Raw genomic sequence first — 23,971 nt, forward strand, 5'->3', positions numbered from 1 at the left:
TAAAATATTCTAAAATGTAAAATTAGGTAATTTCAGTTCGAAAATTTCGGAAGTATCCACACAATTTTTATTTATACGCAACGACATAATATAAAATCATTTAATGAAACAATACTAACCAATATAATTTATATTGAATAACTTATTTTTATATTTATTTTATTATATTTTGACGGTGAGTACGACAAATTATTATTCTTCAACTGTGAATAAAATCTTCCATGTTTATGATTGTATTTTAGAATCAAGAATATGCTGTGATGAAGACATCTTTTTGTGAAGTTCGTATAAGAATGGTTTTCGTTCTCGCAAAGTCTTATGGCTTATGGTTTAAACTTCAGTTTCAAAATGAGTAAAACCAAAAAAATATTTGAAATTCGTGCATTAATCGCAAGAATTCACAGTCCAGGCAAAAGTAACTGTACCATTCCCGCTGTATTAAAAATACCTCGAAGTACCGTAAACAACAACGTGGAAAAACAACCACAACCGCTGTAAACGTGATCGACGACTAACGGTCCCACAGATAGCAGCTCAGATTAATTAATCTAGGGATCTGCCTCTGAGTACTTCTACAGTGAAAAGGAGATTGAAAGAAGCTGGTCTTTTTGGAAGGATGGCAGTGAAGAGACCTCTTTAGAGACGTTAAAATAAAAAACTTTAAAAATGCACTCATGAAAAGTGGGACGGAATTTCATGGAGGAAATAATCAAAGTTTATGGTTTTTAGGTTTAAGGGAAGAGTTTTTGTACTGAGGTCAAAAGAAGAACCGATGTTAGATCCGCGTGTAATCCCGACTGTAAAACACGGCGGAGGTTCTGTGATGGTTTGAATATGTTTTGGAGAAAGGGCTACAGGAAACCTGGTAAAAATTGAAGGAATTTTGAAGAAAGAACGAAAATGTTGGCGGAAAATTTATCTTCCGGTATGACAACAATCCCAAGCATTCCTCGACGTCGTGCAAAGAGTAATTGAAACAATTGGAAAGGAAGAATGTACCGATTGATTTATGATTAAATACATTAAGTACATTGTTTATTTTTTGTTCTATCGATTTTTATTTATATGCAACGACATATGAAACCATTTAATAAAAGAATTCGAACCAATATGAGTTAAATTGATTAACTGTGTTTATTTGTGACTTTAGCAGGATGATAATATAATTAATTTTATCGCGAATTAGTCTGAACGGAACTGTCTGAATTGACTACATCGGTCAAATGTGAGGTCGCAATTCATTTCAATAGAAGTTTATTTTTTTATTATGATAAACAGTATAAACTTTCCCAGATGCACGTTCATGAGAAAATTCCGTTGTACTTCATTGCATTACAAATATAAATATATATATTGATAATAATAATAATAATAATAATAATAAGTCAAGTGCAAGACTCTACATATCGAGAAAAACATTATCATAAACGGAGATATCGTACAGGCGTTGGAAAACGGAGAAACCTACAAATATATGGGAATTCGATAAGCTAAGTTGCTGGACCACAAGCAGGCAAAAGCTAGAATTCAGGATCAATACACCAAAAGAGTGAATTGAATTAAATCGAATTAAATGCTTAAAACTTAGTCCAGGTAATCAACACCTATGCCGCACCTGTTTTAACGTCCTTTTTTGGAATTCTGAAGTGGACGAAAACAAAGCTAAAGGGTATTCAGAGGTTGACACGAACAATAACGAAGAACAAAAACCACCACCCGAAGTCATCCACTATTAGAACAAGATTATCTCAAAAAGAGGGAGGAAGAGATTTGATTGACCTTCTTAACCTGCACTCTCGACAGGTAATGAAACTACGAGAATTCTTTCATACTAAAGGGGGAACCTCAACTCTGCACCGGATTATATCCAAAGCGGATAAGAATTATTCACCCTTTAACCTCGCATCGCCAGAATCTGACTTAAATATAGTATTGGACACCGAGAAGCTGTGGTCACGAAAGGCACTATACGGTAGACATCATCATGACTTCAACCAACCGCACGTTGACACAAAAGCTTCAAACAGATGGCTTACAAACGGCAATCTCTTTCCAGAGATCGAAGGCTTCATGATGACCATCCAGGATCAAGTTATTACCACAAATAACTACAAGATATTCTTAAGGATCCGAACACTCAATCTGACAAATGTAGAAAGTGCCAACAAACATCAGAGACCATCCAACATATAACATCTGCTTGTAGTGTGTTAGATAATACCGACTATTTACACCGGCATAACCAGAGGTGCAACATATCCACTAGAAACTGGCCAACAAGTTCGGTCTTCTCAATACGTATATACGGTATTACAAGTACCAGCCGCAGAAGGTGCTCGAAAATGACAATTTTAGACCCTACTACAATAGGCCCATTATCACCGATATACAGGTGACGAATAACAGACCTGACATCGTGGTGGTTGATAGAAGAGTCAATTCAGTCCTTCTTGTCGATGTAGCTATACCAAACACTCATAAAGTTCTCAACAAACACCAGGAGAAACTGGCCAAATTTGCGGATCTCGCAAATGGGATTAAGCAGATGTGGCACAGCGAAAATGTGGAAATAGTCCCAGTTATTATGTCAGCAGCGGGCGTCGTGCCTAAGACCTTGGGATAACACCTTCGCCAACATCCAGAAGGCTGTAATACTGAATACTTGCCACACAGTGCGTAAGTTCATTATGTGATCCGAGCCTAATCCTTTTGATACATTGTATCCGGGATAGGTAAATAATACCGTCTCTAAGCTGAGCAGTGCAGAAGTTTTTCGCATAATAATAATAAAGAATAACGAGTAAAAGTTATATAAATATTATCCAGAAAGTGTTCTATCCCATTAATTGATTTATAAATGAATATGTGCTTTTAAGAGTCGTGATATTAACATGTTGAACGTCCGGAACCGTTTTTAACGGAAACTATTCCAGAAATAGTTAATGAAATCCCTGCCCTTATACTCGGCAGTAGTAACCGAAACTTTGGTTCATTATTATACTCAATAGACATTAATAAAATCGAAAGTATAGGCTTCATGCAATATAATGAAGAGTTGAAAGGTTACGTGTAAAAGTTATGGATGTCGCAATTGCTTAATGCTGATCAAAATTTCGTTTTACATACAGCGAAATCCGATTTTTCGGCGAATAAAGTTATGTATTTTGGGATTGCAACGGAGTAATAATAAATGATTATTTAAAGAAAAGTACAACGATAACTGTTTAATATTGCTTTAGTTTACTGATACGTTCTAATGTCGAAATTAAAAAAAAAAACGACTGCATTTGTTGAAAATTGTGAAATTGTTAATTTTGAAATAAGGAAGGTGATAAAATTATAAATCGATGTATCCAACCGTTCTTTTTTCAATTTATTCCACATCGTATACGACATATTGGACAATCTAGTGGGAAAAAATTTTTTTGGGTCACTACCATGAGAATAGTAGTCGCCACAGATATTTAATCGCTCTGTATATGAAGAAGTCGTCATAAAACCGAATCACGTTCATTTTAATTAACAGCATTGTTTTGAAAAATCATGACGTAAATCGTATTCATTGAAAGTACTTTTTAACGTGTTTAAACAATGTTAATATTTGTCTAATGGATGCATTGCATTTGATTATGACTGGCTAGAAGTATGTTTATCGTTTGCTATTAAAAATCGGAGAGGTCATTGAATAACTATGGTAGAAATTAACACGTTCTGTGTCGTAATAAGAAGACTTAATTAAAATAATATTTTCAATGTTTAATTTTCACACGATCTTGACAAGAAAATAATTACGTATGTAGTTAACTACAGTAACTGTAACAATATAATATATATTAGTTATTAATGTACACTATCGGTCAAACGTTTTTACCCATCCCATAATGCATCCATTGAATTTATAAATAATGAACTTTAATAAATTTTTCTTCCATATTATCAAGCTCAGGTCAAAACGGTATCTTATTAACGAAAATACAGTTTTTTGGGATCAAAAGTCACTGAAGGTCAAATTTGGACTATGAGGTGGATGAGGAAGCAATTCGAAGTGTAATTCGTTCACTTAAACCATCGTTCTCTTGGTGAAACAGTGGTTTTTTCTTCGACATATGAGGCCATTTTTCCTTAATTTTTGCATTCAAAAGATCCAACAACTCTATGTAGTATATTGATATATTGCTGTTCATCGTCTCTACCTTCTGGAGATAGTTGATGAAAAATATTCCATGAGCATCCCAAAATACTGAAGCCATAACATTCCCAGCAGACTGTTGTGCCTTTGAACGCTTCGGACGTGGTTCACCGGCTGCAGTTCGCTCAGATGATGATCGTTTTGATTCCGGAGTGAAGTGATGGATCCGTGTTTCATCCATTGTCACGTATAGACATAAAAAGCTGATTTATCACGTGTAAACATGACTAAACAATGCTCTGAATCATCAACACATTGTTGTTTTTGATCGACTGTGAGTAAACGCGGCACCCACTTTGAAAAAATCTTACTCAAGGCCTCAGCTATCTCACACAATTTTAATTTACGATAAAATACAATCAATTTGTGGACTTTTTTTATGGTGTCCGGAGTAACCACTTCAATTGGACGACCAGAACGTTCACCATCATCGGTGTCGGTACAACCACGTTTAAATTCAGCAAATCTATAACAATTGGTTATTTTCGATGGAGCAGAGTCCGGATAACACTTTTTAAGCCATTGCTGAGGTTAACAGTATTTTTTTTTCATCAAGAAGCAATGACAAATTAACAGACGAGATTTGAATCCATTTTTTTGAAAATAACAGAAGTAGCTTCGCTTAAATGGCTGTCACAAAGTTGATACGTCATAAACATCATAGATATGATAATGGCAGCGCCATCTGTGTGTCACACGACTTAATGAGTGATGTATTAGTTCATTTGGTCGAAAATAGTTTGATAAACACGACATAGTTAAATATAACTGGATTGATAATTCTAAGAATTGTATCTTAAATACTCCTTGCTCAAGGGGTACGACTTGTTGAGTGATGTAGTAGAATTCTGTAATAATGATGTTGAATATGTGTTACTGGCAGTTTTAAACTGTTACTCGATAGATCTATTATGACCAGCAGCAAAAAATTTGAACCAAATTACCTAATTTACCATCTACATTTGGCATAAATTGTATTTCACTACATAATTTCATTAATTTTCATCTGAACCACTATAAAACCAGTGATACCCGATCCTTCATTTTTTTAAATTAAAATTTGGTTGAGTTTATTTCCGTTATTATTACGAAATATTTGTAAAAACTATTCGCAATTTATTTAATGATAGTAAAATACTTACCTTGGTATGGACATCAAGTATTGTAGAACTTTCCGATAATCTTCAGGTTTGGCACGTTCCCTTCGAGGATTTGCCGGAAACGACAAAACTGGTCCACCACGTCGGTCGCGTCCTCCTGTTAATATCACTAAACGTTCTTGAAGGAGAGGCATTAACTCTAACGCCCTTTGTCCGTCCATAGTTAAACTGGAAATATGCAATCTACTATTTTTTTATTCTATTATTTCATAACAGACTAAATACCACGATACATATACATCGGTATGCTGAATTGTCAGCTCAAATTCGATACGCCTCGCGCATGGCGTCACGCTGGAATCAGAATGTTTACTGGCTGTTAATATTAAGTTGGAGATGTACGTATTTACTGGGTTTTTGTGTATTTGTGACCTTTTTTTTTGTGTTTATCGGCTATTATAGAGTTGATTTAATTGTTATTTTCTTTTAAAAAATTGTAATTTCTATTACGAGTTCATCATGTCGTCGCTACATACAAAAACTCTAATCGAAATACCAAAAGAAACAAGTAATAAATACTTTGGTTTTCTAAAAAATACTTGGCGAAGCAGTGGATAGAACCCTGTGGTCGAGAGGATAAAATTAATTTAAAATGTGGTTAATGAATGTCGTAAATCACAAAATAACACATACAATTCCTATTTTTTTTCCATTAATTATACTTGTATATTGCTGTCGATTCCTTTGTAGAATTATTAACAAAAACGGTTTCAGTCTGGTTGGAAATATTTAGATACGATATACCTCTTATTTATATTTTATTTATTTTAGCGCATGTTGGTTCCAATCATTCCAAAGAGAATAGTTCCATATAATGCAAAATGTCGAGGTTTAAAACATTGTTTACTTACGTATAGATGATTCGCTCAAAGAAATAAATAAAATATACCCATAATATATCAAAAACATTATTATTAAATTGAACAATTTCTTAATTTTGCTAATCATATTTTAAATAGTCTCTTTATTTCACGGAACGGGTAGAAAAATATATATATATATATCTTATCTATTGCTAATTAAGAACGTGAAATTTAAATGGTACATCATATAAATAATACATATATAGACATGTCTTTGCATCAAACATTAGTCTTAGAATCAAAATAAAACTTTATGACAGGTATACAGCATACATTATACTTTACATTTTGATTCCAGCGTGACGTCAGCCTGCGCATAGGCATACCGGTGTATGTGTATCGTGTTAAATACGAAAAATTTATCAAAAATAGTTATAGACACAAATAAATGGCCTAATTATCATCTGTTAAATTTGAACTCAAATAGCATGTAACATTTTTGTCTACTTATTTAGATTCAATAGCCACATTAGCAGGCACAGATTTTGAGGCTAGTACCAAACACTTATCATCACCAGACTTCTTTTCAAGCATCAGATAAGCAAAAACATTTGTAAGTGAAAGATATATGACCATTAACCTGAAAATAAGCTATGAATAGCCTTCCATATAAATTCATTCTAATAGTGAAGCAGTTATCAATACAATGACCGTTTTATTAATGTAGAACATTTTTTTTTGATATAGGAAAATGCTCCTAAAGGAAACAGTTTAGAAAAAAACGAAAAAATAGAACGATAAGCACAATGTTCCCGGGCTGTATCAGTCAAACAAGTTCCTTGGGAGCTTCGATACTGCTACATTTAAATGTATTTGGATCTCAGGAATAGACACCTCCTCTTTGGCTTCTTTACAGAGCATTGCTGCTTCAGAAAGCAGATAATGTGATTAGGATTAACGGAAACTGATGATTTCAAATTCTGAAGGGATGAGGAAGAAACTCTTTCTCATTGCAAGCATAGTCAAAAACTGCTTTGAATACGATGCCTAAGCAGCAACTTTTTTAAAGCCAGCACAGATACTAGAATGTTCCAAGATATTCAAAAATACGAGTGAAAGTATTTTGTAGATAAAATACAAAATTTTGTAACTTTCCATCAAATGTTTCATCTTGAAAATGCTAGTATTTCAGAATTTACTGCTGAAAAGTAGATTAGTGAATCTGTTTTTTTTTTTCTTATTGACATTTTTTTTATTTTTTCAAGTTAAAAAATACTTGAAATATAAACTAATTGTTATACATGCCTCAAAAAATAAATTTAAATAAATAAATAAGGATAAATGAGGATATGCTTTGGATATGAAGAAAGTGAAAAATTTGAAATATATAACTTTAACGAAAAAATTAACACATCATATTTTGTAAGAATGCTTTCCACAAATGATACATGGTACATTTCCTCAAGGTACCAACAATCGTCATGCAAACAAGAGATCTTATTAATTGGTTTACTTTATTTGAATAACTATATTTGAAATATGTGCTAATACACTAATTAAAATGAAACATTGTTGAGTGAACCTAGATAGGTTTATAAAACAGGACTTCTCCCATTCCATTAATTACATTAAATTAACCAACCACTATATAACTTGGAGTGAAAATAATTATATTGATTAAAAAGAACATGCATATTACAAATATGAACTTTCTTTTAAGTCTGGTTTAGGATTGTTACTGCCATTTCTGTCTTACATGAAATCTCTGATTCTACATAATATGAATTCAATGGGGCTTAATATATTCCATAGTGGTAATTTATGGTAGTTATGTAGAAACATGTTTTGTAAGTATGCTCCGATTTTGTTTTATTTTCAATTATATTACAAATTTTAATTAAACATTTTTCTATTTATATCTTACTTCACTTCACATCTTTAGAGATTCAAAATATTTATATCATTTGGATTAAGAACTATTATTCTATAAGAATTATTAATATTATTACAAACTCGCTATTCAAATTAATTATTCTCTATAAACAATTTAATTAATTTTTTTTAAATTCAGTGGCTATCAAACCAATAGTTTTTGAAAACAGATGTCATTTATTATAAAAATTAAGTTAGTACAACGCAAATACAAGGTGTCTCAAAAGAGAGTTCACCTTTGTATTGTTTATTGCGTGGAACGCAGCTGATCGCAGAGGCGCGGGAGGTATGTCCATTAGTAACCTGACTATTTGGAATTTAATCGCTATGGAGCGTTTCTACGGAGCGGGCCGTATGTTGTGCGTGCGTGAGTTTTACAGCGATCATTCGAGCGAACGACTATAGCTCATAAAAAATTCTACAATGTTCGTCACTTAAATAATGTGCCAAGCGCTCGACTTTTTGGAAAACGGGTCGAGAAGTTTGAACAAACTGGATAAACCAAGGCCATTTAGAACCATCGAAAACGTAGACAAAGTTACTTGGGATGTCCATGACGAGTCTGACTTGCAAGAATTGAAACCTTATTATGCTGGTCAGAGGCTTAACTTAGCTTAACCAGATGTTTGGGCGCTCTTCCACGTTTACCAACATCAAGATCATGTTCATCTTAATGAACACGAAACAAGTAAAATTGCGCTACTAGAGTGCAACTAATCCAAAATACAAACATCAGAAAATCCTGTATGGATGCGATGTCAGCGCGAGGAATTATAGGCTTTACTTTTTTGAAGATGAAAGGGGACGCAACTTACAGTGAATTCAGAGCGTTCTTCGTGCCTGAACTGCAAAACTTTAAAGGTTATAACCAAAGAACATGGTTCCAGCAGAGCGGAGCAACGTCCAATAGATATCTACCATAAGTTCGTGAAATTTTTCCTGGTAAATAGATCCCCAAGAGACGTGATATAAGTTGGCCTCCACACAGTCCGGATTTAACACCCATGGACTTTTTTCTGTGGGATTATGTCAAATCTAAAGTCTATGCTAACAAACTGACTACTCTAGCACAATTATAAGAAAATATCCGTCACCAAATGGCAGTCATGACAGAGAATACCTACCGAGTCGTTATAGACAATTTTAGTGCTTGATTAAATGTTTTCAAGAAACTCCTTACATCTCTTAAAATTGTTTTTTTTTAATGTGAACTTTCTTTTGAAACCCCATGTAACAATCTCATAAAATCTTGCTTATTGAATTAAAGCACTGTTAATAATAGAAAAACATCAATCAATTTCAAGACATGAAATTAATTTAAAAACCCCAAAGGTACTATTTAATATGAGTTATTTTGAAAACTGGATCTACTTTATCTTCTATACTTTATTGAATAATTAATAGTATTTATTCATATAAAATATTTAATTTGGTTATAGTTGGCTATCCATTATTTCAATATAAACATGTCAAAACTCAGTATCATTGAATCTAGTAACAATTAGAAAGAAATTCCGAATTCAAGAAATTAATCATTTCACTACAGAAATTGAACAATAAGTTACTATACTACCAAGTATTTAACCTATATTATTTATAATATAATTATTTTTTTAATCTAATATCATAGGAAAACCAAAATAAAATTACTAAATTATGTGTATAAAGATAATTTTGTGATAACATAGACAAATGACATACAAGATGTTTTTTTAATCAGGTTATGTTGTTGTTATTTATTATTTAAATATCCAAACATACACAATTCTAAAGCACAATTTGAAAAGTGGAATTTGCTTATGGCAAGTGTAACATTGTGAAAAATATTGAAATAAAAGAAGGAAATAAAGTAGTTTTAAGGAATTATTAATATCTGTTGCCACACTATCAAAAGTATGAATTTTTATTGGTATTTTTAAGATGTATACCTACTTTTAGATATTGACATGATTCAATAATTTATAAAATATGGTTCAAGCACATCTCGTTTGAAGATAAATAAAGTTAAAAAATAATATGTATAGAGTTCTATTTTTGTAGCAAAAGACATTTTCTACCTTCATATGAATTAAACATGGTGCACAAGTTGTTTGTATCAAAGATATTAAGTATACAAAATGGTTGAAATGAGTTGATTTCCAAAGAGAGCAATGTATTAAGTCAAGTATTTATTTTATAAACATCATTTAAGTTGATCCTTATTCTTTTATTCATTTCATATATTGCCGAAACAATAATACTCACCTCAAAGTTCAAGAATGGTTTAAAAATTCCATTAAAATTATTCACAAACGTTATTGTCACAATTTTAGACACATATACATTTTTATGGAGAATAATTCACTATACAAAAACATCCAACTACAACTCTACACAACTCAGTCCCCATCTTGGCTTCTGCTAATGAATTACTGACGTTTCGCTTAGATCTTTGACATACCAGAATTACCGATTGACATTTAATACAAGACCGTTTATATTTCTAGGTTTTTACAAAAAAGAAGAATTATCAGCAACGTATCAACTTAAAAGTTAAAGGAGTTACGAATCAAGAATATTTTTAATTTTGAGTCGAAGCAAAATACAAAAAGTACAGATAAATTCAAAAAATTTTTCTCATTATCACCGGATCCGACAAACAGGTGACTAAGAAATGTTTGATTCGTATAATTCTGGAACCATCAGTCAGTGTTTTAGTGAATAGATCCTGGACTATTTTAAGCTAAGGCTATAAAAGACTACCTTTATTCAATGAAGTAGGCAATGAGTCTTGAATTCTGTAAATATTTTGGACCTATTTTTCCGCGTTATTTTATTCGGAAGTTACAAACCAAATTCTGTAAATATTCACCAAATATGTTGTTTTTCTTGATGAATTAATTGGAACAGTCTCCATAATATCATGAATCGACTAGAAGGAGCAGAATTTTTAGAAAATAAAAAAAGTGTTGGTAGGAATGTGAGACATTTGAAGAGAAAGCACGTGGCGCATCATAATTTCAATAGGCTCTATTTCTATTTATCTGTTCATTATGAGCTATTTTCCAAAGGTGTATTCATTTTTAATTGTTGAGCTCTGGTACAAATAAAATCTCTTATATGTACTAAAAATAATAAATAAATAAAGATGAATCCTCCAAAATTTTATATCACTACGACTAAGGCTGAGCAGCCTTGATTAGTTTTGTGAAAATTTCATGTAAAGAAGATAAGAATGACGCTGTGCTTTTGACAATTTTGACAGTTGTTTGATAACATGTCGCTACGATTTTGACGTTTTCAAACAGAAATTGTTCTAAATAAAATATGGAAATCAAAGTAGTTGGTTCCTGATTATTTCTTTTCTTTGATTTGAGTAAATATTAACAAAAACGGTAAGTATGTTATTGCATTGAATATGCATGTATACATTATCACGGTTTCTCCTTTGTATTTAAAAAAATTCAATTACATACTTTTTAACAGGTCATAGGTTATAATTTAGTAAAAATTAGTTAATTGAATGTTAGTTATTATTTGAAAAATCAAACTGGAAACGGACAAAGTAAATAGAAGGAAAAAGAAAAATTCTGTTCAAAGTTTGTTATTTTATACATTACAATTGGCAAATAGTTATCTGGAAAATTACAACTTTGACATTCAGCTCGCAGATATTTATCTTAGATGAAATTTAATATTTTATGTTTATTTTATTTAATTCGAGTTGTTTGAATTTTATGTACACAATTTCTTGATAATACTAATTGAAATGTTTTCCTAATTAACTTCAAATTTGGAAATTTGATTACTAATTTTTAAATGCTGAATCTGTTTTGTAGTTTGGTTTAATATCTTCACTCAACCTATACATGATGTTATTTGTGGGTCTGTTTCTATATGGAATAATTATAGTACCTTTAAATTTTTTTCATTTGTGATTCTCCAAATATAAATCTTGATTGGATTGACATTAAATTAACAGCAGACTATTCTCTAAACTTGAGCAGGACAGTCTTCAAATGTAGGCTTCAGGAATTATTGTTCTAATAATATTGATATTGCTTTTAGGTTCCAATAATGTCTGACTCCTTGGAGGAACTTAGAGAAAGTTGTAATAGTAGAGGTTAGTATTGAAGATGTAAAAGGAGATATGTAGTTATGTACATATTTCTAGGATTGATATTACTTTCAAAACTAAGGGTACTGCTTTATGTTCATACTTTTTAAACTTAATATTAATGAAATAATTGTTAAAGGAATTGAATTAAGTACCTAATTTTATCACATATTTAGGTTCCAAACCATATTAATTACAGAGTTTGTTTTTTGGTAATGTTTTCATGACATTAGGATAGTTCATTTAATATATTATCCACTCTATCCTGTATAAATACAGAGTAGTATTGGAGTTACCGAAGTATTCAAAGAAATCTAAAATTTGTTTACATACACTTTCCTATTCAAATGAAAGTGCTTTTTTAATAATTGATATCACTTTTTGATTCATTCAATCTTTGTTTGTCGATTTTACTGTAATGGTTACATTTTTGCAACAATAAAACTATCCTTTATTCATAGGGATAGGCTAGATGGTGATATGGAATAATTATCCTAATTCAAGGGAAAAATTGAGAACCACATTTCATCAAATATCTGCCAAAGAGTTTATATTACAAATACCATTGTTTATAGACATACTTTTAGCTCTAGAAATTAATGTACATAATTTTGGACCACTCCATAATAAAAAATACTAATTATTTGATGATTTAATTTTTAATCAGATGATAAGGTTAAACCCCATGAATATCATGGTCTAGAAAGTCAAAATGGTGAATTGGATTTCAACACCAAGGCCATTACTCACTTAGAACCACTCATTGAATTTGTTTATGATGAATCAGAAAGTGGTCAATATAACGATCAGGAATATACTCAGGTTTACATTCAACAATTTGATGTGCCGAATAGTATTCAAGATGTATCGGGAGTTCCAACAAATGAAGATAATTCAACTTTGATACAGCCATTAATGCCATTCTATCTTACCACTTCTGACATAACTGAAATGGATGATAATGAAGATAAAAATGAAATTGTAAGTTGTTGTTATAAATTATATTAATATAAAGTGATTCCATTAATATTCCAAAAACAGTAGTAACAGTTATTTTTAGAAAAATCAAGAATTTCCATTTCTGCTCAACAATTATATAACAGTTGGTAATCCCTTGTAGACAATAATTAAGTTATTAAAACAGGCGTCAGTCAGTGTATTTATATGTTGCTGTAGAGGTAGTAAATTGTGTGTCACTCATTTACTGTTAGAAGTTTGAAGAAAATATTTGATACATCACCTATATTTTAACGGTCAAAGCAATTTTAGTTGTTCTGCATCAATTAGTGCCATCTAGCTGTTTAAACATTTTATTCTACTTTTGAAATCCATCACAAATTATTGAAAAATTTATATTTTATTAACGAGAATAAGATGAAAATACTCAAATTTATCTTTTTCGCTTAAAATAGTTCTCAAAATAACAAATTTTTACAAAAAAATTTCAACCTAATGCAAAAGTTTAACAGTGATACAGTTATTCTCCAAATAATAATAATGCAACTATTGAGTTGTTGAGGCAAAAATTGATCTTAAATACATGAGTTGTCCAAAAATTTGGCGGGATTTGGCGAAATTGGCTTGTAGCTTGACTCCCTAACTTTCAACTCCTGCTCCGGCGAGCTGTCTATGACATTCATTCATGTTTTGGTAGCCGTGAAAGATGGAACTTCCATTTGATTCTCACATTACGCTCTGTGATTCGTTTTTTGGGTGCAAAAAACGCTCCTCTAGTGGATATTCACTCCCAACTGTGTGAGGTTTATGAGTATATAAGTATGCAATATGTGGACAAATGGTGCACAGAATTTAAAGACAGACGTATAGATTTGGATGGAATACTGTGTCATACTCCCCTTACAGCACAGACTTGAACTACAGCTGATAGAAGAGGTAGTCTGGTCTTTCCAAACATGTATTATTCAATGGCCATAAACATATTTTTCAATATGAAAATTCGTTGGGAGACTAACTTTATGGACAAGCCTCGTATATATTTCCAAATAAACATTGCATACAAAAATGGTTAATTAAAATATTCCACTAAAAATATTAGCCCTTCACTCTGTTATTTATATCCAGCACCAATCTTGTGAAACATTTATTATTATTTCATTGGGATATAAAAACAACTGTATTAAATTAAATATGCAAAATATTTACTTAAATATCTCCAACCAAATAAATCAAATTATCACTATATTGAGTATATAAAGAGTGTAAAAGTCAATATTTAGTTGCATGCTATCAATGCAAGATTGCACTGTTTCATCAGCTCCCACACATTGCCAATCTGGTTCATATTGGGATATCACCCAGTCAATCCAACATAGGGATAAAGTTGGAATTTTTGGAACCTTTGGTGATATTCAGACCAAACACACTGTTTACACTACCACTACACCAACACTCACAATTACAGTGTCTAACGCGCGTTTCGATAACCAAGTTATCGTCTTCAGAGATTCAAGGTAAACTTGTAAGTGTTGGAGTAGTGGTAGTGTAAAAATTGTATTCAGTACAACATAGGAATATTTTCTTTTGTCAAAAAAATATTTAACAGACCGAGCAGTGTGGCAGGGAGCTCTTGCATGAAAGTATATGGTTCCCCATTTGTAAACCTTATTCTGAGGTGCTGGTGGGAATCTTCTGTAATAGTTTAGTTGGAAAAATTTGAATTTAATCTACTAGATTGTAGTTAAGTTAGTGATTTTACATTGATATTTCTATGTTCTAGAAAAAATATAGTAAACACAAAACTAGAATCAGCAATTTACCACCAACAAAAAATTTGGTTTATTTTTTCATTATAGCTTATATAATAGATTCATTGTGATTTTAAATATAATTTAGAACACCAACAAGTGAAGCTTAACATTGACATTAGTATGTAGTAATAAAATACATTTTTTAGGAAACAATAATTCTTCAAGTAGACAAAGAAGATGAAGACTCAGAAGTAAAAAGAGATCTTATGTCAGAAGAGGAAAGAGATTGGAGGTTACAGTTTCTTCTTTGTTCGCCCAAAAAAGACTCTGCATTAGATAAATTCACATGTGATGTGTGTTCTCAAAGTTATGGTTGTTTTAATTGTTTAAAATCTCATTACGAAACCATGCATCTGGGTTATAATTATGTATCCCAATATAGATGTAAAAATTCCAAGTTTACAACTAAGGGTCTGTGTTGTCCGGTTTGCGAACTTTTCTTTGAAAACAGAAATGATATGATAGATCATTATATTACTCATGCAGTAGCTTGTGATATTTGTGGTTCTGGATTTGACAGACAAAAACATCTAACAGAGCACCGTAGGAAAGTGCACAATAAAGGAGATTTTGATGTATTGTACGATTGTGAAATATGTAGAGTTAGCCATCAGTATCCAAGTGGTTTGACCAAACATTACCAGGTACTACAAATATAATTTTTAAATTTACATAGTAATAAGCTTCTTATCATTACTTTACTTTCACATCTCTTTAAATAGAAAAAAAAATGTTAAATCTTTGATGTACTTAATTACAATTTATCAGTGAAGTTTCCATAAAGCGTCGCAATAAATAATAATAAACTTAACTGTTCCACTGTCTTCCCAATCGCGTTTGCTGATTAATTTTAGAGTTTATTAGCCATAAGTTTTAGGATAAAAGAAAAGGATGAAGATAAACATTCCTACAAGAGAAGAATGGAATGAAAAATCTTTGACAAAGGATCAAGAAATAACTCTTCACAGATTGCTTGGTAAAAAAAATGAAACAATACAGTAGTACAGACTGAAAAGTGGATGTAATTTTCTTCAAGCAGAATTTTTTTCAATACAGAAGGTTGATAGACTGTTATGAAAAAACAGTAGCACATCAATCTACACAGATAGCCAAGCAGGCTTAAAAAAAAAATCAAAAGTAGAAATGCGCTGCAACGAGACACTCTCCTGGATTCGTGTCACTGAAATAATCCTTCTCTGGGTACATGAACACTATGAAGTGGTAGCGAACTGGAATGCAGATAAACTTGTAAAAAGTGGAACCAGGGCTAGAGGTTGCTATTGCTACTACTGATGAAATTGTTAAAAATGTTATTGACCCAAGAATTGAAGCCTAATATTATTATATATGGTCAAACAGAAGTTATTGCACAATATCCAGAGCCAAGCTAAGGATAGCTAAATAGAAGGAGAAAAAAGAAGATAATAGGATTCACAAACCACTCCATCTAGGAAACCTGACCATTGGACATTCAACTGTTGGCACAGAACTCCAGAATGCTGCATGCCCCCCTTGCAACAGTCTCGCGTTCCCCTAGGGGTGCGCCGCACAGGCTGGAAACCACTGCCCTAACCTCTTTATTTACATGTTAAGATATCCTCGTTTAGCGCTGTTTCACATAACTTTCTACTTTGATGGAACGCATCCCCCGCCTTAAGCGGCATCTTACTGTATATATTACATAACCTATTCTCATTCTAAAAAGTAGGTCATATGAATATTATAAAAAACAGTCTTTGTAACCACTTTTATTGCATTTTCTGACGTTTGTTTACTTATTTTAGAAAGTCCATAAACTTATTTTATGTATAGAATGCAAATCAAACTTCACATCAGTGGAGGATCTACAAGAACACGAGAATACTCATAGACAGAAAATAGATGTGTTACCATATGCCTGTAGTAAATGTGACAGAGCATTTGCTCAAATTTCAGAAATTGCTGTTCATATAAGGATGGATCATACTCGTAAGAGGAAAGTAGAAAAGAAAATTGAAAAGTGCGTTAAATCTGTGTTTGTAATTGGCCCAGTTAATGAAAGTATAAATTTGGGGAAACGAAAAGTTATTAGAGTGAAAAGACATTAATTAATTTAATTTTTAATAGGAAATTAGAAAAATGCAAAAACTGATCGACTAAAATATTTGAATAATTTTTTTTGTTGGGAATGCAAAAATGTGTTTATGAAATTATGGTCATTCTTATTGTATCTACAAAAAAATATTGTTCATCATTGTAGATTCTTATAACAAATGGTCAGAAGTATTGTGCTTGTTATGATAAATATTTCTTGTAAGAGTTGATTTTTCTAATTGGATTATTTATTATGTATCATTGAAAAAACTTGTTAAATAGTAAATTGACAAATATTAAATTGAGGTAATTTTTTATTCCAACTACTGTTGTAGGAAATACAGAGATTTAGCACAAAACATACAAAAGGATTTTAAAATAAAATTTAATAAAACAATAAAAGGGTCTATTTTCCTTTTTATTTTTTCCTTTGGCCTCAATCAAAGCTTGACATCATATTTTGAATTTCAGTATGGTCTATTCATAATTTAAATGAATCCAAGACAGCTCGTACCTACGAGCATTGAGATAGCCTTTTTAATAATCGTCATGTCAATGTGGTCCTTTATAGGGAATAGTACCGGTCATAAGGGTAAAAAATTACCCATAATTTAATATTTTTTCTTCCCGTTTTCTTTATTATAACTCCATATAAAATTTTTGTTTACAATTTTTGATAATACTTTTACTAGAAAGTTTTTTCTTCAACATCATTTTATAGAGGGCGCTAAAGTTGAGACTGCGAAAGTGATAGCCTCCCACTGCGCTAAGATAATCTCGAATTTGGTAAATATGAAACAAAAATATCAAAAAACTTCTTAATGAGGAAGGTATCGTAATTGATCACCTTTGATTTAAAAGTTGAAAAAAAAAAACAAAATGGTTGTTAAAAAAAATATGTTAACTTTTTTCACTTTTTATCTCGGCAAGTTTTTTTTCAGTTTTTTTACGATTTTCTGAAATTTCGGTAAAATATAACAAATTAAATAGAATGCACAAAGAATTGAAAAAAAACTTTCGTGGTTACAAAAAAAACGCGTGCGCGCTGAAACTATTATAACTTTCTTATTACCTCGAATTTTGCTTTGAAATTTTAGGACATGTTTTTTGAAAGTAAAAGGATACGAATAATGTAAAAAAATCAATTTTTGTAAATTACAACAGATCCTTTAATGGTCATTCATTACTGATCAACCGCCATACCCAACCTTCATTGCATTGCACAAACTTTTTGTTGTCTCTTCTGTATACTGGGACACATCAATAATGGCCGAATAGGCAAAATCTAGACTCATCCGGGAAAATTATATAAAATCAACCTCCAGTCCAAATAAACTCTAAAAAATTGTTTTAGTGTTCTTGGATGTACTGGAGGTTAACAGCAATTTACTTGTAGACATCTTAATCTTACCCCCATTGTATCCTTGAATATTTCTTGTTGACAGTAATACACAAAGTTTTAAAGAAGCATCTAGGCATAATAAACCTTTGTCTTAGCGCCAATGATGAAAAAATAGTCTTGATTTGTATCAGTAATACATCGTGACCTTTGGTGTCCTTCCTTCTCTTCAAACCTTCCTGATTCTCTAAAAATCGAATATTGTGTCACTTGTTCTTTAGAGAAGCATTTTCCTATCAATATAATAGCCACAGCTCACTTTCTGGCAACAAAATTGAGTCAAAAAAAACTTAGCTGTTATTTTTTCATTTTTATTCGAAAGTGTACGTAAGCCGAGGATAACTACAAATATTGTATTTGTCAGTTCTGTTACATTTTTCTAGTTTCCAAATTATATAATGTCATATCATCGACTTAGATTTTTGATAAAAGTAGATAGTATTATATAAAATATTATGGGCTGCATGTTTTGATATTGTCTTATTGATACAATATTTCAATTTGCAATTATGATTTTCATGATGTACTAAATATTGTTTAGACAACATGTGGTATTTTCATAGATTTCACATGTGGTATCTGTATATTTCGTTAATGCGTTTGTTGTTTTGATTTGGTATTTCTTATGTTTAATGAAGTAATTCGTTCTGTCAAGTACTGGATTTATAGAGTTTTTCAATTATGTAACTTTTTTTAAATAGTAATTCATCCTCCACTACTACATTTAATTATTGAAATTATCTTTGTCGATGGGATGTAACATACCTAAATGTGGCTGTTGTAAAAAATCATTGGTGCTGAAAAGCTAATTTTTCATTTAGTTAGACATTATAAATTGTGCCGAGACTATTGCAGCAGAACACATCATGACAAAAAGATTTCTATTCTGATGAGTGTTTTGGGTCATTTAGGACTTGCCTCCACCAATGTTCAGAGCAAACTGATCACAGAAATGATGAATTACATTTTTACAGAAATAATAAATTTTTCAAGTCTCTTTATTAGTGTCAATTTTTGCATTTTAATGCTTTAGACCACCCTAGAGACCAAAAAAAATAGGCTTTTTGAAGCTTTTTTTTCAGAAATACTACAGAATAAATCGAGATAACAGAAACATGATTTTATTCTACATATCAGTGACTGTTTACAGTAATTTTTTTTGAAGGTATTTATCTCAAAATGGCTACTGTGAAGCTCCTGTAATTTTTTAAATCGTAATGAGCCAAGGAACTTTTTTGATTATCTATAATAACTGCTATAGAAGTGTGTAGGATTTTTGCGATGTATTGATTTTTGGCCAAATGGTACACTTCTAAAAAAGTGAAAACCAAAAAAAACGTCAGATAATTGTGAATAACAAGTTGACTCATAGAAAAAAAATGAGATGTCACAGAAGTATTGAGTCTAAACTCATCAAAGACTAGTCAGGACATAAAAATTTTTTTCCATTTAAAATGAAAAAATAAAAATCGGTTTTTCCAAAATTCCAGGAGGGCCTAAGGCGTTAAATAATATGTGTATTTTGTATATATTAAATATTTGTTCTAATTTATGTTAGAATATATGTGAAAAATGTGAATTATCACCACTATTATGATTTTTACAGCATGAAGGCCAAGCTTAAAATGTACAAATGTTTGTTATTATAGTTTGAGATGTATGAATTGTTTTAAATACAAATTTATATGGAATAAAATGTTTATATAAATATTTGTTTACTTACCTCTATTCCTAATGCCCTTTAAACTTAGAAAAAAAATTAACACAAATTGTCATATAGCTTTTAAGTGCTAAACTCCAATGTCATAAGATCCAAGCTGGTTTAGGGTTGCCTGGACAAGTTTAAAGAGCCAGACAAATAGAATAAAGTTACCCTCCATTGGGTTTCAGGACACACTGGAGTAGATAATAGACCATATTATTGCAGATAAACCTTTGTAGGACCTAAATCCTTTTATGTAATCCGCTTCAAAATAATAGAGAAGATTGTAGATAGGAAAAATCAGTTACTGGAATAATCTATAGAAGCTGAAACAGGCAAAAATACTCCAGGCAAACTATAACCAAAGAAGAATGTATCAAACTAAGAAAAAATCTCCGAATACTAACATGAGTCTCATTGGGGCATTACTGCCTCAATGGAAACCTGAAGATGCTAGATTAAGCAAAGGATGCAACATGTAAATTCTATACATATTCTCTCCACAGCAGTACAACTGGGGGTGTATATAATATAAAATGAAGATCTTTGGCAGCTAGAACCATCCCACATCCTGAATTTTGATAATAGAGTGAGATTAATAGATCAGGTATAAACACATCCCACAGTTACACAACAAAAAAGGATCCTTTGGGTTTAAATTCAAATGACATCCTAAATCACATACATCACAATATATGCATTCTTTCTTATATGATTTAATAAAACCTAAAATTTTAAGAATTCTGCTATTTTTTCTTAATAAATTCAACAGTAATCTCTCAAAATAACTACAAAAATAAAAAAATTCTACTTGTCTTCATCTAAATATATTCTATAGACCGAAGGCTTCAAATCTAGATCTTCCTATCTCCCAATCCCGAACTAATATGAAGAAAACTTAGTTTCACAATTAGTATTTATATTTATAATTTGAAAATGGCTACATTCTTAATCAACTTTATTTAAAATATTTTTTCATAACTACTACATAAGAAGTGACTACTGTGCCACAATACATGAACAAAGGATTATTCAAAATGTTTTAAGAAAAACATAACAAGCCGAATACCATGTTACAAGTGTAGATAATAAAAGTTCTTAGTATGGTCAACTACAAGAAATTTTAAGCATTTAGTGTCGCTCTTTGAAAAAACATGGTGAACAACACATGCAAAACATTTATTTGTACTATTTACATGATTAATCATTTTAACATATAATTTGTATGTTTTAAATTTAAAAAAAATTGGAAAATAAATAATATAATCTTCGCATAGATTTGGTAAATTAGAATTAATTGACAAAAAATGCATGATTTGAATTAATTTATTAGCAACACTATGATGATATTAATAGTATGTATTACATTATTCCAATTGCGGTGAAGACCTGGAAATTGCTGTTTTTATAAAATAATCAATCTTAGAACCAGCAGTTAATTTATTATATATAGGTACTCCTATTTTATATTATTGTATGACTTCAGTTCAAGATAAATGTTGTGTAATTGATTTGTATTTTGTAACTTTTCTTCAGTGTAGTATTTTATATTATCTGTTGTTTTCACAAACTGTTTTTTATTGAGAAAAACCATAATTCTCATGTTGCTGATTCAGTAGTTCAGATATTTATAGTAGTTTATAAAATACACAAATAACAATCAAAACTGTCTCAATATATGTGGTATTTTATTTGCATAAACCTAGTTTTAGAACTAATCACAGTATAATCAACTATAAACCCAATTTTTCAAATGAAAAAAATCTTTGACATTAATTGAGGCTCAATTGATCTAATACTTAATTTTCAGTTGCATTTAAGTAAGTGAAACAAAGATTTATAGCTTACAAATCTATTTATTTTTAAAAGTTGTTCTTATAAAAAATATTTGAAATTAATTCACTTTTGCATAAATTACTCTGGCATATCTCCACCTGGTACAAGCTGCAACAAATAAATATCTTTAATACATAGTTGTATCTTTTCTTCTCAATTGGTATGCAAATTGCCATTATGAAAGTGAAGGTTTCAGTAACATTACAAGCACAACAAAACCCTCTTCAAAGAACCATCCAAGATACTGAGAAACAGTCACCCAATTTGAAAGAAATCAGTCAAGTCTGATCATTGTGTTTATTACTGGTCACTGATATAATGGCAAAGCACCTCAAGAAAATGGCTTCACACAAAATGCAAAGGTGAGGAGAAAACTCTAGGGGGAACATCCTGAGAAGGAGCACAAGAGAACATATTAAATCAAGGAAATACATATATGTAAATTCCTTCCCTTAATACATAAAGTAGTCTCCATCCCATGAATTTTCATTTATAGAGCCCAGACACAATGGCTGAATTGCTAAGTGTCTGACTCAATATTTAATTCCAGCATTACATTACATATAAACTTAATTTTGAGAAAATGTTAAGATGATTTTACTCAAGAAAGTCATCACAGATACGCTAAAAATGATAAATAGTTATTTTGAGAGACAAAATATTATGCTATTTAATACGTTTCATTGCAATTTCTTACCATAGTTATGTTATTTCCGTTAAGTAATATTTCATCAAGTTTCGTTATTCGCCTTCCCTCCGGTGTATTTTCATACTCTGTAACATCATCTAATAACATATTGACAAAATCATCAAATCCTAATAGAGTTCCAACGATTTCTTTGTCATTTTTCATAATTATATGAATTCTTGATCCTATACATTTGTCAACCAATTCTAAAATCACCAAATTTAGATATGCAGTATATTTTGAAAATACCTGATTTTTACCTAATGGTAACAGTGTTGAAGTTGTAACCGGCATAGTACTCATTTTGAATAGAATAAATTTTATATTTTATAAAATTTGAATGTACAGAAAAATTGTGTTAATTATTGACAGTTGTGACTTGTGACAAGTGATGGGTTCAAAAGAAATATAACATTTGACAAAGGCCGGCGTTCCTTAAACCCGTTTTTGACCGGTACGATAATCCGACAGATTTCTCATTGCTCCACATTTATGATGCCAATTTTCATTTCAATAATTTATGCAACTTTCGTTTCCATCTTCTCTTATGTTTACAAAAGAGCGCGTGGAAGTATTTTGGAAAATCGGAAATATTAAGGAACGTACTGCATTTTACTAAATGAGATGAGAGGTACTGATCAAGAGAAAAACAATTTTGTTTGAGAAAGTCGAGGTTGCTGGACCAAAATTAATAAAAATAAATTTTATTAGTTAAAAGTGTGGAGGGTAGAGGTAAGGAGAATAATTTGTGTATATGAAAAAGTGTACACTTTGGCAAATACAGGAATGAATGTGAAATAGCCACGCTCGTCAATGCGCGTTACTAGATGATGGTAGTAGGGATTAGTACGGTACCTCAAGTAGGTATACTTGACTACTATTGTGTTCGTTAGATAGTGAAGAGCCCTGCGTGGCTACCTACTTTCATTGTTGTTACTGGATACCGAGATAGAATATATATTTTATTCTTGGGTACAGAATTTAGTAATTGGATTATTTACCCTACTAATTCACCGACCGCATATTACATCCGAATACTTTCTCATTTTAACTTCGTGACTTTAGCACGTTTTTCGACATTCACTCCTGTATTTGCCAAACTGTACGTCGAAATGTGTCAAATAATGGTGGCGCCAAATCAGCATTAGGGTAAATTTTAAAAGTTGCTTCAAATATTATTTACACACTGGACAACTCTTCACACTTTTGTACGACACAAGTTGTTGAAATTCTCAATAATGAAATATATTAAATTGTATAAGTCGGTATACTTCAATTTATCTACAATTGTTACATTCATACCATACCATTTGTCTACACCAGCG

The 23,971-nt window shown here is 31.1% G+C and overlaps 3 protein-coding genes across 10 annotated transcripts in view; 1 reads left to right on the forward strand and 2 right to left on the reverse strand.

The window, feature by feature from the left end:
• The window catches only part of LOC130898193 (kalirin), a 372,700-nt gene extending 362,174 nt beyond the window's left edge, over nucleotides 1-10,526 (reverse strand). For 6 of the 7 annotated variants that reach the window (XR_009059842.1, XR_009059843.1, XR_009059844.1 and 3 more), the window contains exons 1-2: nucleotides 10,329-10,526; nucleotides 5,332-5,517 (exon numbers count right to left, since the gene is read on the reverse strand). Coding sequence is in view for 3 of the 7 variants with exons in the window: in XM_057807288.1 (XP_057663271.1) it covers nucleotides 5,332-5,510 (179 nt within the window). In the remaining 4 variants the exon portion in view is untranslated. Of the gene's footprint in view, nucleotides 1-5,331; nucleotides 5,533-10,328 lie in introns of all 7 variants that reach the window. The other variant, XM_057807287.1, reaches the window with a different exon arrangement.
• Nucleotides 10,527-11,294: 768 nt separating this feature from the next.
• Nucleotides 11,295-20,128, forward strand: LOC130897907 (PR domain zinc finger protein 5-like). 2 transcript variants are annotated; one of them, XM_057806858.1, is made up of 5 exons: nucleotides 11,295-11,458; nucleotides 12,132-12,186; nucleotides 12,848-13,161; nucleotides 15,095-15,592; nucleotides 16,733-20,128. In XM_057806858.1, the coding sequence occupies exons 2-5, from the start codon at nucleotides 12,141-12,143 to the stop codon at nucleotides 17,033-17,035; spliced, it is 1,161 nt and encodes a 386-aa protein (XP_057662841.1). In that variant the 5' UTR covers nucleotides 11,295-11,458; nucleotides 12,132-12,140; the 3' UTR covers nucleotides 17,036-20,128. The 2 variants fall into 2 exon arrangements, with proteins under 2 accessions (XP_057662841.1, XP_057662843.1); XM_057806860.1 differs by having other exon boundaries at nucleotides 11,318-11,458; nucleotides 16,761-20,128.
• A 1,830-nt stretch (nucleotides 20,129-21,958) lies between these two features.
• Nucleotides 21,959-23,035, reverse strand: LOC130897895 (U6 snRNA-associated Sm-like protein LSm5). Its single transcript, XM_057806843.1, has 3 exons — nucleotides 22,907-23,035; nucleotides 22,656-22,852; nucleotides 21,959-22,066 (listed from the first exon to the last, which is right to left on the reverse strand). Exons 1-3 carry the CDS (start codon nucleotides 22,947-22,949, stop codon nucleotides 22,037-22,039), a joined length of 270 nt encoding a protein of 89 aa, XP_057662826.1. The 5' UTR covers nucleotides 22,950-23,035; the 3' UTR covers nucleotides 21,959-22,036.
• Between the last annotated feature and the right edge of the window lie 936 nt (nucleotides 23,036-23,971).

The sequence above is a fragment of the Diorhabda carinulata genome, chromosome 9, assembly GCF_026250575.1.
Source record: "Diorhabda carinulata isolate Delta chromosome 9, icDioCari1.1, whole genome shotgun sequence".
In the NCBI taxonomy this organism is placed as follows: domain Eukaryota; kingdom Metazoa; phylum Arthropoda; class Insecta; order Coleoptera; family Chrysomelidae; genus Diorhabda; species Diorhabda carinulata.